At 50.7% G+C, this 14,445-nt stretch overlaps 1 protein-coding gene across 2 annotated transcripts; it reads right to left on the reverse strand.

Annotated features, from left to right (window-relative positions):
- Positions 1 to 3,160: 3,160 nt before the first annotated feature.
- B9D1 (B9 domain containing 1) lies at positions 3,161 to 7,918 on the reverse strand. Of its 2 annotated transcripts, XM_062619023.1 has the most exons (7): positions 7,779 to 7,918; positions 7,541 to 7,609; positions 6,862 to 6,973; positions 6,698 to 6,794; positions 5,498 to 5,560; positions 4,713 to 4,780; positions 3,161 to 4,548 (listed from the first exon to the last, which is right to left on the reverse strand). In XM_062619023.1, the coding sequence occupies exons 1-7, from the start codon at positions 7,842 to 7,844 to the stop codon at positions 4,403 to 4,405; spliced, it is 621 nt and encodes a 206-aa protein (XP_062475007.1). In that variant the 5' UTR covers positions 7,845 to 7,918; the 3' UTR covers positions 3,161 to 4,402. The 2 variants fall into 2 exon arrangements, with proteins under 2 accessions (XP_062475007.1, XP_062475008.1); XM_062619024.1 differs by lacking the exon at positions 5,498 to 5,560.
- Between the last annotated feature and the right edge of the window lie 6,527 nt (positions 7,919 to 14,445).

A 14,445-nucleotide genomic window follows, 5' to 3' on the forward strand; every position in this document is an offset into this window, starting at 1 on the left:
AGAAACCTTCCTGGAGCAAAGACACTGTTTAGTAGCCCCTGATGCAACTACCTCAGAACTCCTTTGTGGGAGCACTTCCTCTCCTGGCCTTTGGGAGCCACACAGCTGAGTTAGGGCCTGGAGGAGACCTTTGTCTGTGTAAGGGCTGAGCGGCTCCATGGGATGCTGACTCAGCGTGGACTTGTCCCACCAGCCAGGCCATCACTAATCCACATGAGATTCCCCATAGCACTGTACTCTAGTAACTTCTAAGATGGAAAATCATCAAGTACCCTCCTTCTGCCCCACAGCGGTGAACACAGAACCTGTACAAGTCAGGCAGTGGGGTTCATGTTCTCCTTGAAGGGCTTTTTGGTTAGGGAATGAACTTGAGGGCTGTAACCAAGCTGAAGGGAGCTCTTTCTGCTTGCTGTAGCAGCACAGAAGGCTGAGGAGACCGTGGGCTGCCTGGGGTTGTGTTGGGTGACGGGGATGGGTGGGTTTTGCTTTTTCAATGTCTTCATTAGCAAGTCTGGCACTGAAAGCAGCGATGTTCTGCGAGGTGAATCTGGGTGCTTGAATATCTTGGCCTGAATAGAGGCATAAAAATAGAAACCTGCAGCAGTTCCCTGCTCCTGCTGATGCTTCCCTCGCAAGGACAGAGCCTGAATCACTGCACCCTGCTGTGAAAGCAGCTTGTGTTGCACCCTCCCTCCTGCAGGCTCAGGCCTGGCTTTGGTGGCCAAAGGGTGGTTTCTAACAGGGCACTTCACTGGTGCAGGGGGTCCTGGCTGGGTCCTGCTCCTTCGATGCTTGTGGCACTAAGAGGTATTTGTCCCATGCTCTCAGGATAAGGGGCAGCACCACTGCACTCAGCAGTCCCCGTGGAGGAGCAGGGAGAGCTTGGGCATCCTCCACACAACCTTGGCAGCAGCCTCCAGCATCTTCCTAAAGGTCGAAAGCTGCCAGGAGAGGGCAGGAGCTGGTGCTGCTGTTTGTTTTGGTGGAAAGGGCTGCCAATGCCCGTTCCTAAAGATACAGGCCAGGGTGACATGGTCTGGTGTGAGGTGTCCCTGCCCATGGCAGGGCATTGGAACTGGATGACCTTAAGGTCCTTTCCAACCCAAACCATTCTGTGATTCTAAATACCCAACTGATTTTCCTCCTTCTGGAAGGTTTGGCTCCTAAGCTGCTGTTTGATCCATGTCCTTGGCTGTCTCCTAGAGTGGTTCCTATGGTGGCAGCAGAACTCTCCCATGAAGGGAGCAGGCAGCTCTCCCAAAGCTCCTCCAGAGCAGGAGAGCAGAGGAGGGCTCCTGCCAAGTCCCCAGCTTCATCTCATTCTGTCTGATGGCCTTGAAGCCTCATCCTGTGTCAGGACACAGGTACTGGATCAAGGCTTTTCCCCTCCCATTTGCATTAGGAGGTTTATGGGCAATTCCACTGCCTGGGAAGAGACTTCAACAGGAGCTGCAGCACCAGCTGGGAGCCCTCACCACTGCCTGTGCCAACAAGGGGTTGGGAGCTGTGGGTTTGAATCCAAGGGAGGAGGATTAACTGGGTGAGAGGAAATTGCTTTGAGCCTCTGCTATAACAAGGTTGGAATTTGGCTGTTCTTGGAGCACGGGCTCATTGAACCTTTAACACTAACTGCAACCAACACTGAGGGGTTGTAAATCCCTGCCCTATTGATGTCCTTTTGGCAGCACCGAGGCGGGTGTCTTTTTACTCCTGTGTCGTGAGAGCAGGGATTCTGTGCACACTGCAGGTGCTCCAGCACCCCTCAGACCAGAGTTTTGCAGCAGCTGATGGAGGCAGCAGCAAGGCTGTGTTGGGGAGAAGATGGTTATGGGCAGGATCAACAGTTGCCTCTTGGAGCGCAGGAGCAGCGTTGAACTCGGGAAGCATTGGAAGCATCGCCCCTGCGTGTGCCCTTGGGTAAGGAGCAAGCTGAGGAGCTCCTGCAGCCAAGTGTGAAGGCCTTGAGGAAGGTACGTGGGGTTCTTAACATGCTGGAGACACCGAGGAGCCAAAAACCCCCAATCAAACCCAGAGGCAATAGGTAAAGAGCCCCGATAATGCAGGTAGAGGTGTGGGATCTGCTTAGTCCCGTATCTAAAACACTGTTCAGCAGAGTTTGGGATTGAAGTGTTTTAAACCTTTGCTTTTCACTGGTTTAACCTTTTTCCTGAGGGTCCCTGCAGTGTGATGGAGCCCGTGCAAACACACATGGAAGCTTTGACTAGCCTCAGTGGGGTAAGCAGCCAGTTTGAAACAGGATCCATGCAGGAGATCGGTCACAGCAGGACACCACAAAGCTGCATGTGGTTAAGTTCACTGCATCCCTGCGGGCACAAGGCTGGGGCTTTGTCTGGGTTTAACGGGTTTCTCATGAGCAGAATCTGTGCTGGGCAGTTTTGCTCTAATTGCAATGGGGGCTGGTAACTGTGCTCAAGGGAAACAAACTCTCGGAGCAGTAGCAGGTTTGATGTTTGCCTTTCAAACACTGATACTGATCCCGCTACTGCGGAGAGCCGCTTCCCAAATGCTTTTGAAAAGGCAACAAAATTCCTTGCCCCTGCTCCCAGCCAACAGGAAATACTTCTTAGTTTGGATTCCAGCATGACTCAGTCCCGAGATCACAGCAGTTGCCAAAACAACTGGTGGAGGAGCTTCCTGGAAGTGGAAAATCAACAAAAACAAGATGGGAAGAAAGAAAGAGCTGGAAAATCATCTGTGAATGCTTGGGAAGTATTTCTAAACAGTCTAAAGGATGCTAAGAATGCTCACAGCAAAATCACAGTGATCACATCTCAGAGCTTACATTTATTCAATACATATCGAATACATTGCATTTATTCACTCAGCTATGAAGTAATCTCTCTAACTACATCTGACAGTGTCCTGGCTCTGCAGTTCAATGCTGTGTGTTACCAAGGCCTTGGTCAGTCCCTTACAGGGTGGATTCGTGTTCAGTCTTTCTCACAGTCACCTTTGGGTGCTTGCAGTCAAACACAAGAGGTTACATGGCCAAATTGAGATAGGAAAATAAGTAATGAGTCATTTTACTATAGCATCCACTTCTCTTTGGTACCTGTAAGAACAGCAGATCTTGGATGACTGAGGACTTAGGAACGTCCTGCCACAAACAGGTAACAAAACCTAGCAGGGGCAAGACAAATACATTGAGACAAATGGGTTTATTCAGCCCAGAAGAAGAGCACTAACATCATCTCAGAGGAGCAGCTCTTCAGACCCAGGTGGCTCTGTGCCCTCATGCTGCAGCACTGGAGCTCCTGTGATGCACTAATAACAACCCACATGGGTCTGCTCCTGCTCTGAGGTTATGCCATGGGAGGAAAGCCTGAGTACAGCACTTGGGCATCGCTATATTGCTGCTTTACCTGCCCTCCTGATAAGCAAACCAGCCAAGGAAAGCCATGGTATGGTATCTGTGTAAGGTGATGGCTGAAGGAGCTATGCAAGAGAAGGTCCTTTCTGCTGCCTCCCTCCCTTCCTGTGCAGCACGATGCAGCTGGTACCCAATTTGGAGCTAAATCCTGCTCATGACCACACACAACTCAATCTTCCTTTGCGGAGCCTTCTCCAAAGCTTAGTTTTTAATCAACATCTGCACTTAAAATGCAGTTTGTCCTCCCAGAAGGTAGGATACATTTAACACCAGGGGCTCTTTAACGCCTCTAAACTAAAACTGCTGCCCTTTTTAATTCCCTCGATGCAGAAAAACCTGGAAGAGGCAGCATCTTGCTCTAGATGCAAAGGCACAGGTTGCTTCACTGCCAAATGTGGGGAAGGTTTGTGTCTGCAGTGCATGAAGTAGTTGCATAAACCCTAAAGGTCTATGTGGGATATGAAGGGAACTGCTGCTGCTTCTGCAGAGGGAGGCACACGGCAGAGAGGAGCCTGTGTGCATCTTACTGGACCAGTTCCACATTCCTCCCTTTCTGGAAGGTGCAGCTATTTCCATTTCCCAGTTCTACCACAAAAAGCATCAGTAAAGAGCACTGGGCTTGTAATGCTGGTTTGAACCAAGAACACTGCTACAACTCTGAACTTTCCTGCTCTTTATGTGTATAAAAAGCGTACAAAAGGCTGTTAAAAAGTACTTGTACAGGTCTTATTTTGAGCTAGCCTGACATTACATATAAAAAGGCTGAATAATAGCTGATAACATTGATATACATACCATTTCAACCTGTATCTTACTGAAAGGATGACAGTAATTGTTCCAAAGCCTCACAGGGTTCTGTTTCTTTTGGAATGATGAAATTATTCCTAATAATGATGACATTTTGATGTCTCCAATGAGATATCTCAGTTGAGGCAGGTGCTCATTTCACTTTGCCACAGCGAGCCCCAAAGCTCTGACCTCTGTCAGCCTTTGAAGCCCTCATGGCCCAGCTCAGTACATGTGCATCCCCTCTGTCAGAGGCCCCTGGGAAGGGTCCTGCATGTCACTCGGGGTCACGTCATAGCCCAGCTTCTTCATGTCCTTGGTCACTACGTTGAAGGAGATGGTCACAAAGCCTTGAGAGCGCACCCTGGTCACTAGGAGAGAAGAGGTGAATACAGCTGGTCAGGAGAGGGTTCTGCATAGGTGTTGGGTGCCCATATCCCAACAGGAATAACCAGTCTTTTATCAGCACAAGGGGATGGCCAAGCTGTGGCCTGCTGTGGTGGACGGGCTGCAGCCAGGAGCTCGCAGGACTTACCTTCTCTCCCTTCTCCCTGTGCTACCACTCTGGGGTCAGTGAATTCTGGACGTCTCCCTGTGAACCAGCTTGGAGAAGAGAAATGAAACTTCAGTGATATTTAGGTCTGATACAGCCCATTAAATGCATGTTAAAAACAGCTTTTGTTTCCCGCAGGGTTTCAAAGAGTGATTCCCTTTATTGCTAAGGGAATTCCTTTTGTCTAAGGAAAGAAATGAATCCAACTTCATACACATCTTAAATCCAGGTTATTTCTGAGCCAGATGGAATATTCCTATGGCAAAGACGGTTTTGAGACCAATTCACCTCTTGTTCACCCAGAACAACACCGAAGCTTTGATACTTCAAACACGCAGCTACACTAGAACCATAGCTACAGTGGGATTTAGGGTTGGACTGCAGCAAACCTCCTCAGCATCCAGTGGCATCTAAAATGCTGAGCGAAGTCTAAGCAGCACCTCTGCAAGTCCCATCACTGATGTGAATGAACCCACGGGACACGGAGCTGCCACTGAGTGCAGGAGCTCATGCAGCAGCAGCAGCAGCCTGCTCTGCTGACATGAGCTCTTTCTAAACCAACAGTGTTCAAATGTGCCGTGACTAAATGGAGCCAGCATCACTGCTAACATGGTTGAAGCGAGCTCCTCAAAGACTGAGGCACCTAAAGCATGGTTTGACCTACAAAACTCTGGTTAAGATCCAAACATGCAGCCATGTGTACGCTCCAGTGTAAACCTTTGTGACCACGAGCAGGGACTTAAAACCAAGAAGTCTTTAATGATTACCTTGTAAACTGCTGCAGCCTGGATGTGGACTCTGGAACAAACATAGGGATGGTTCTCGTATGCCTACAACAAACCCAAGGCGCACAGGACTTAAGAGATGAAGCAAACAGCACTGGAAAGACTTCTATGTGTAAAGGTGCTGGAATTTCAGACTCATGAGACAACAGAACACCTACTCCTCACAAGGAAAGGTTTGTTATATAGGAAGAGTGTATATATGCTTGTTATATAGGAAGAGTGTTACATAGGAAGAGTGTTGTATAGGAAGTGTTATATAGGAAGAGTGTATATATGTTTGTTATATAGGAAGAGTGTTTGTATTTTGGAAGAGTGTATATATGCTTGTTACATAGGAAGAGTGTTATATAGGAAGAGTGTATGTATGCTTGTTACATAGGAAGAGTGTTATATAGGAAGAGTGTATATATGCTTGTTACATAGGAAGAGTGTTATATAGGAAGAGTGTATATATGCTTGTTACATAGGAAGAGTGTTATATAGGAAGAGTGTATGTATGCTTGTTACATAGGAAGAGTGTTATATAGGAAGAGTGTATATATGCTTGTTACATAGGAAGAGTGTTATATAGGAAGAGTGTATATATGCTTGTTATATAGGAAGAGTGCTTGTTTTATAGGAAGAGTGTATATATGCTTGTTACATAGGAAGAGTGTTATATAGGAAGAGTGTATATATGCTTGTTATATAGGAAGAGTGTTTGTTATATAGGAAGAGTGTATATATGCTTGTTACATAGGAAGAGTGTTATATAGGAAGAGTGTATATATGTTTGTTATCTAGGAAGAGTGTATATATGCTTGTTATATAGGAAGAGTGTTATATAGGAAGAGTGCATATATGTTTGTTACATAGGATGAGTGTTTGTCATATAGGAAGAGTGTATATATGCTTCTTATGTAGGAAGAGTGTTTGTCATATAGGAAGAGTCTGGGAATGAAAGCTTAGCACATGCTGAGCGTGCTGATGGAGATGTATTGCATTTCACACTTGGGTTTTCCACATCCCAGCTGTGTCTTTACAGGATCACTAGAGATTACTTGCTATCCTGCTAGCAAATCCCTGTTCTTTGTACCAAACAGGCAAGACTTGCTAAGGAGAGAGAGGAATGATCCCGACACAAGCGGTACCTAAGGAAAACCCCTCTTTGCCTCTGCCCCGAAAGCCAGGTTCCACCCTCACCTTCCAGGGGTGAAGGGGACGTGAACAGCTCCATAACCTCTGACCACATCATGGCCAAAGAAGTCGGGTCCGTAGACGCTGATGACAATCTGGGGCCCTGCAAAGGAAGGGAACGTGAGCGGTGGAGCTCGGGGAAGGAGCCGTGGCCCACGCCCCCCACTCACAGCCCGACGGGTTGGTGCTCTTGAAGGTGATGTCGATGGGGAAGTTCCAGACGAGGGTGGTGGGCGAGACGTCGCTCGTGGAGGTGATCTGGGAGATGCCCTCCTCCAGGCCCTGTGGGGAGCAGGTTAAAGGAGGTGATTTCCACACCCCCCCCCACCCCCCAGCAGCACTGTGTCTTTAACATGGGGAGGGCATGGAGCTGTTGGACAAGGCCAGAGGACGGATACAGGGATGAGCAGGGGATGGAGAACATCTCATATGGAGACAGGCTGGGAACATTGGGGCTGGAGAAGAGAAGGCTGCATGGAGACCTCAGAGCAGATTCCAGTGTCTGAAGGGGGCCTATAGGGATGCTGTAGAAGGACTCTTCATTAGGGACTGTAGTGATAGGACAAGGGGTAACGGGTTAAAACTGAAACAAGGTGATTTACGCTGGATCTAAGGCAGAAGTTCTTCACTATGAGGGTGCTGAGGCGCTGGCACAGGGTGCCCAGAGAAGCTGGGGCTGCCCCATCCCTGGCAGTGTTCAAGGCCAGGTTGGACACAGGGGCTTGGAGCAACCTGCTCCAGTGGAAGGTGTTGGGGTTGGAGCTGGATGAGCTTTAAGGTCCCTTCCATCCCAACCCCATCCCTTTCCGTGCCGCGGGATGGGTTCGGGGGTGCAGAGCGCGTCCTTACCGCGGTGGGGACCCAGTCCTGGCCGTAGACGAAGCAGAACTTGCAGTAGAGGTCATCGAACCCCGGGAACTGCGGGGAGAGGAGGAGAGGCTGCGCCGGGGGAGCGGCAGGGCCCGAGGGCTGCCACGGGCCGAAGCGGGGGGCCGGCACCGCCGCCCCCAGGAGCCAGCCCCGGGGCTGTGGATGAGGGGGTCCCGGGGCTGTGGATGCGGGGTTACCGGACGCTCCCGCCGCTCACCCGCCCGCTCTCGATCTGCCCGGTCACCGACACCAGGAACACGCTGGGGCTGCCCGCGGCCGCCATGCCCGGGCCGCGCCTCCGCTGTTGCCATGGGTACGGACGGTGCGGCGGAGGGGCCACGATTCCTCAGCGGCCGCGCTTCGCGGAGAGGCCAGGGCAGAACCCGCCTCTAAACGCCCCGAAGCACGCGTGAATCGCCCCAAAACAGGAGTGAATCGCCCCAAAACGGATGAATCGCCCCAAAACACGAGTGAATCGCCCCAAAACACGGATGAATCGCCCCAAAACGGATGAATCGCCCCAAAACACGGATGAATCGCCCCAAAACGGATGAATCGCCCCAAAACACGAGTGAATCGCCCCAAAACACGGATGAATAGCTCCAAACCGAGCATAAATAGCCCCAAAACGGATGAATCGCCCCAGAACATGAGTGAATCGCCCCAAAACAAGCATAAATAGCCCCAAACCGAGCATGAATCGCCCCAAACCGAGCATAAATAGCCCCAAAACGGATGAATCGCCCCAAAACGGATGAATCGCCCCAAAACGGATGAATCGCCCCCAAACACGACTGAATCGTCCCGAAACGCGAGTGAATCGCCCCAAAACACGGATGAATAGCCCCAAACCGAGCATAAATAGCCCCAAAACGGATGAATCGCCCCAAAACACGAGTGAATCGCCCCAAAACAAGGATGAATAGCCCCAAAACGGATGAATCGCCCCAAAACACGGATGAATAGCCCCAAAACAAGAATGAATAGCCCCAAAACGGATGAATCGCCCCAAAACACGACTGAATCGCCCCGAAACACGAGTGAATCGCCCCAAAACAAGGATGAATAGCCCCAAACCACGGATGAATAGCCCCAAAACAAGAATGAATAGCCCCAAACCGCGGGCAGACCCCGCTCTGCATCCTCGCAATGCCACCCCCATAATCCACCCCACCACGGGGTGTGAGGCTCCCCGGCCGCTCTCCCTTCCCATCGCGTCGTGCTTTGATTTATCATAGTCTCATATCGACCCACATCAACCCAAATGAGCCCGGTTTAAAGCACAGAGGGGCACCGGGGCCTCAGCGCGCTGCAGGCACTAAGGACATGGCCACTAGGTGCTGCTGCCGGCCGGGCTGAGCCGGCTTCTGGGTGAGGGACCAGACCCAGAGAGCGTTTTCCAGGCAGGAAATCTTTGGGAATCGGAGCCTCTGCAGGGCCCCCTTGCGACCTGCACTGATGGGAGGGGAGGGAGAGGCCGGCGGTGCTCCTTATCGCGAGGGTACCACGCTGCGGGTCATCCCCTCGCATCCTTGGAGCATCCCACACGATGCTCCCTCGTTGGGAGCGCGGCTCCGGGTCTCACCTCCCTGCTGCCGGAGCGGGTGCGTTGTGCTTTGGCTCCTCTGCAGTGCCGCGCAGTGATTTGGGTGCAGGTGTCTTTGTTAAGGCAAAGGGACAGCACCAAGATGCCACACCAACATGGGTTGTGTTGGGCTGAGGGTAAACTGCATGATGAGAAACACCTTCCGTAGCCCAATAGATGGACTCTGTGCCAGTGCTTCAATTGGGTTGGTCAGGTTTTATTTATTATATTCAGGAAAATTATTATTATTAATTAATTTTTATTAATTATTAACCATTAAATATTAGAATCAGGAGCAATTCCTTCCCCAAAGGGTGCTCAGGCATTGAAACAGGAGCCACCGTCCCTGCAAAGTGTTCACACAGCGTGGAGACGAGGCCTCAGTGCCATGGGTCAGTGGTGGCCTTGGCAGTGCTGGGAATGGTTGGACTGGGTGAGCTTAAAGCACTTTTCCAACCTCATTGATTCCCTGATTCTATCCCATGATTCCATGATTTGAGTTTGTTTTTCCTGTTCACATTCAGCAAACCAACTTGGGCAGGAGAGGAATGGGGGAGCCTGGAGGGATGGGAGGGAATGGTTCAGATCTTACCCTTTCTCCCCATCCCTCCTGAGAAACTTCCTCTGGGATAAACCCCATCAGGACAAACCCAAACCCGTTCCCACTGAGCTGCCTGCTGCTGTTTGGTTAAGACGTGGCCACCAGGTACCGCAGAGCAAGCTCAGAGCCAGTGTAAGGCCGTTTCCTTCCCTAGGGATCTCCAGCTGCTGGAGGAGTCAATCCCAGCACTGGGCAGCCTTCCCCTTGGCAGCAGGAAGGGTCATTCAGCACTCACCTCTACCTGGACTCTATCCCCTCGCAGCCATAACGGGAGCCTTTTCCTCCCTCCTTTCCACGCCTCTCTCGCTGCAATTGGCTGCATTTGGAATCTTTGTCCGTGATTGAAATCCCAAGCAAGGAAGCGTCTTTTCCTGCTGGAAAATGGAATGATCCAGCAGGGCTTTGGTTTCCACCATAATGGAAGCCCGCAGATCGTGGTGCTCCACGGGGGCTGTTGAATGGTGCTGGTGCTCCTCTCGGCGCCGTGAAACACTCCCCTCTTCCCTTGGAATTGCCCTGATCGTGTGAGATGTGAAGGGATGTGTCACTAAGAGCCTCTGGTGCACCTTGACCTGACTGCCCTGCTGCCGCGGTGATGGGCTCCAGTGGTGCTCTCATCCTGTTCCCATAGGTATTGACTCCACACTCACCTGCCTGAGTAGGAGAATGGATGGAGGCTGGCCTCAGCCTCGGAAAAGCTCCTCACGGTGCCTGTGAGGAAGCGCTGGAAGTCCGGGAGCACCCGAGCAGCAGCTCCTTTGTCACCATCACGTTTTCAGGCAGGATGAAACCAGCCCTGGGGCAGAGCCATTGCTTCCAGCAGGCGCTGGGGGAAGGTGGGGGACACAGGAATGGCAACGCAGTGGCACAGCCACTATTTACGTGCTAAATGGCCACTGAACCCATCTCGTGGTGCCATTTGTCTGCAATGAACAGGTTGTCTTCAGCCTGACTCACCCCTGCCCGTGTCTTATGGCCGTGAGAGGCTGCAGAACTTCCCTGCCCTTTGTCTCAATGCTTTTTGCTTCTGTTCTCAGAGCTCTTCCCACCTCCTGCTCCAATCCAACAGCATGGAAGGAGGATGCTCCCATAGCATCAATGGTGCATCAGAGGAGGATGTTCTTGGTGTAATTCTTGCTGAGTATACTCACATGGGAGTGAGCGTATTCCTTCATGCATTACTCCATGTATTCCTCCATATATATACACATGGAGGCTTATTTTGGGGAGAAGGTAACTGGGTGAAGACGGATGGGATGAACTGTTGGGTTCTGTGTCTGGATGCTGCCAGCCAGCTGGGAAGGGAGGCCTGGAGGGGAGAAGGCTCCTTAAGGGGAGACCTTAGAGCAGCTCCAGTGCCTAAAGGGGCTGCAGGAAACCTGGAGAGGGGATTGGGACAAGGGCTTGTAGGGACAGGCCAAGGGGAATGGCTTTAACCTGCCAGAGGGGAGACTGAGATGAGCTCTTAGGCAGAAGCTCTTCCCTGTGAGGGTGCTGAGGCGCTGGCACAGGGTGCCCAGAGAAGCTGTGGCTGCCCCATCCCTGGCAGTGTTCAAGGCCAGGTTGGACACAGGGGCTTGGAGCAAGCTGCTCTAGTGGAAGGTGTCCCTCCTCTCCCCCTTTTGGAAGCTGAGATGGCCCCAGCCATTAATACACAGCCACGTATTTAAAGCTTTCCAGGGAGTGTTCAATGGATAAAGGCCATTTAATCCTTCAGCCTAAGCAAGCCTGCCCAAATAGCAGGTGTTTATCAGTACCTGTATGATGCTGCAGCGCTGACAGGTGATGACAGCACTGGGGATGCTGCACATTTGCTTGGTTGGAGGCTTTTTTAATGCTTTCTTCTTTCTTTCTCCCCAGCTGAACAAAGGCAATTCCGGATTGATGCCATCTGAGATGTAACCTTGGACCAGAGAGCACCCGAAGCCTCTTCAAGTCACTTGGTGATGGTTTCCTCTTCCTCAGCACGGTGAGTTTCAATCCGTGTTTTAGCCCTTCTCCTCTGGGCCGGGCCAGGCCAAGGAACACGATGGAGTTGTCATTAAAGATGCAAAGTAGCAATCAACCCAATGAAATAATAATGGCTCACATTAGCATTGCATTGACCTGGTGCTTTGCACTTCGGAGCTTAAGCACCGCTTGCAGGCAGCCTGATGGAGCCTGCTTCACGTGGGAGAGAATCGGTGTAACACCAGTGTGTGCCCAGAGGGACACTGGGACAATCACATCCCCTGTTAGGAACCATCTCCTTTGTAAAGAGGGCAGTTGTTAAACCCAATACGTTTGGTGGGGTAGGAGCTCTGAGCAAACAGAGAGCAGGGAAGGGGTTTGTTACGCTGGGAATAATCCCTGCTGAAGCCAGGTTTCCAGCCAAAGGAAGAGCAATCCCATTGGAGGCAGGACCCTCTGCTCTTAGGAGCTCTTTTTGGCAAAGCTGCGCTTTATTGGGCTAAAAGAAGCCCAAATCAGAGCACTGAACCCCAAGCAGGAGTGTGAAGCACACAGGGGGGGTTGCAAAAAGGCTTTTCCTGCTCATGGTTACAGTGTGTGGTGGCTTCGGGAGCACTGGGGTTGGGATGCCCTGGGAATTGTCCCTTTCCTGCCAAGCACAGGGGCTCCCCCAGGTAAAGGAACCAGGAATGGGCACACGGGATGCTCCTTTCCCAGCAAAGCTGGGTAAATCCAGCAGTAATCGTTACAAGGCAGCTTCCTCCTCTCCCGAGGGACACACCAGGCACTTCCAGGCAGGATTAAGCCCAGCACAAGGGGATTCACCTCCCCTCCTTCCCATTCTGCTGCTTAAGCTGCAGCGAAAGGCATTTGCCACCATCCCCAGAGCACCATTAATGGTTGTTTTATGGTGCTTTCCCGGAGTTCCTCCCTATCCCACCAAGACTCAATAATTATTTACACTGATCCCAAATGACTCTGAGTTACAGCAGTGCAGGTGCCTGGAGGCATGAAGCCACTCCGCAGACAGAGGCTGTTGTATGAGGGAAGGGAGTCGCTGTTGGAGCTGGGTGGGAGCATCAGCAGGAAGGGCACAGTGTGGATCCAGGATGCTTGGGAAAGAGGTTTCAGGGAACGCCAGGCTCTGGGGGGGATGCAATGGGACCTTAAGGCTGGAGCAGGGCTCAGCCTCTGGCTACACCCTGGCACAAAGCGAGGCCACGCTTCCAGTTTATACAGTTTAATACATGTGAAACAAGATACATTTCCTTTTGAGTAATGGATGCATAAATAACAGAAGATATATGTGGATGCATAAATATGAGGCATGGAATGAACCAAACAAAACCCATTGCTTTCACTGCTTCAACAGTTACTGCTTTAACTGCTTGTTTCCCCCCCCGTCTTCTCACCCAGCACTGGTGGCGTGTCCTCGCGACAGGCTGGGTGCTGCTCCGATGGAACACGGTGATGCTGTCCCACGGTGAAAGGTTGGGATGAGGGTGAGGAGAGGGCAGGATCGGAGGCTAAAAGAGAAACCCCAACCCCCAGACTGCGAAACGAGAGAGAAGAAATGGAGTTAAAGGAGACCTGGATTCCTCCGGAGGCTTCGCTGGCGACGGGAGGTGGATGCAGCCATGAGGATGAGGAGGGATGCTGGACAGAAGTCGTCCTGCTGCGAGGAGGACAAAGCATTAGCTTCAGTGCTCACAAAGAACATCACCTAAGACAGCGCTTTTACACCTTTACATCCTGGAGCAATAACTTACTGTGAACTGCAGTAAACAAAATACATTTCTTAAATAAGTTAGTTTATTCATTTGGTGGGGTTTAGCTCTCCGTAAATTTAACTTTTTCCTGGTTTTCCATGTTTTTTTTTTTCCACAAGGAACCACGGTTGTGCACGTTAGTTCAGATTATTGCAACATTTCACCTGAATCTTGGTTCAAAAAAAGGAGGAGAAAAGAAGCAACAGGACAGATGTAGAGACGAGAATGAAGAACTCATTATTGCACTGGCTACAATTCAGTAGTGGTTTGGTTTCTTTCTCCGTTATAAGGACAACTTCTAAAGCACAAAAGAACGTTTCAAGCATCAGCTGTGCCAAGAAGCTGGTGGGATGATGGTGGAGGGAAGGAGAGGAAGGAAATGGAGGTGAATGAAGAAAGAAGAGAAACCAGTTGGAAAACGAATGGCCGTGATCATTAGTTCCACATAAACCCCAAGGAAACACCACCCGGTTGCAGAGTCACATGTAATGCAAAACCCAGTATCGTTTCTCTATAAAAATATGTGCATTATGAAGAGAGAGTTTCTGTGGGTATATATCTTCTTCTTTTTTTGGTCTTTTTTTTTTCCTTTTTTTTTTTTGTCCTTGTTTTGTATCTCACAAATACATTATTTCTATGTATATAAGTGCTGATATACAGACAATGTACAGCTCCCACCCGGGCCCTCCCGCCTCACGGGACGTCTCTAAAAGGTGCCTTGTTAAAAGTTGAGCATCTTTAAAAAACCCCCCTCCCCAAACCAACCAAACCCCCCAAATCCCCCCCACCTCAAACCCGAATCAATGTGATTGAGGCCACAGAGGCAACCTTCCCTTTAGAAAAGACCCCCCCACAACCACGTTGTACCCCCCCCCGGCGCCCATCACCGTCTCCTCCAGCCGTTTGGTTCCTTTTCTGCTGTTTTTCCTCTTTTTTTTCCCCTTTGTGTGTGTTATTTTTTGCAAACCCTTCTCCCCCC

This window comes from Pezoporus occidentalis, unplaced genomic scaffold (genome assembly GCF_034315485.1).
Source record: "Pezoporus occidentalis ecotype Australia unplaced genomic scaffold, CSIRO_AGI_Poc_V1 ctg208, whole genome shotgun sequence".
Taxonomy (NCBI): domain Eukaryota; kingdom Metazoa; phylum Chordata; class Aves; order Psittaciformes; family Psittacidae; genus Pezoporus; species Pezoporus occidentalis.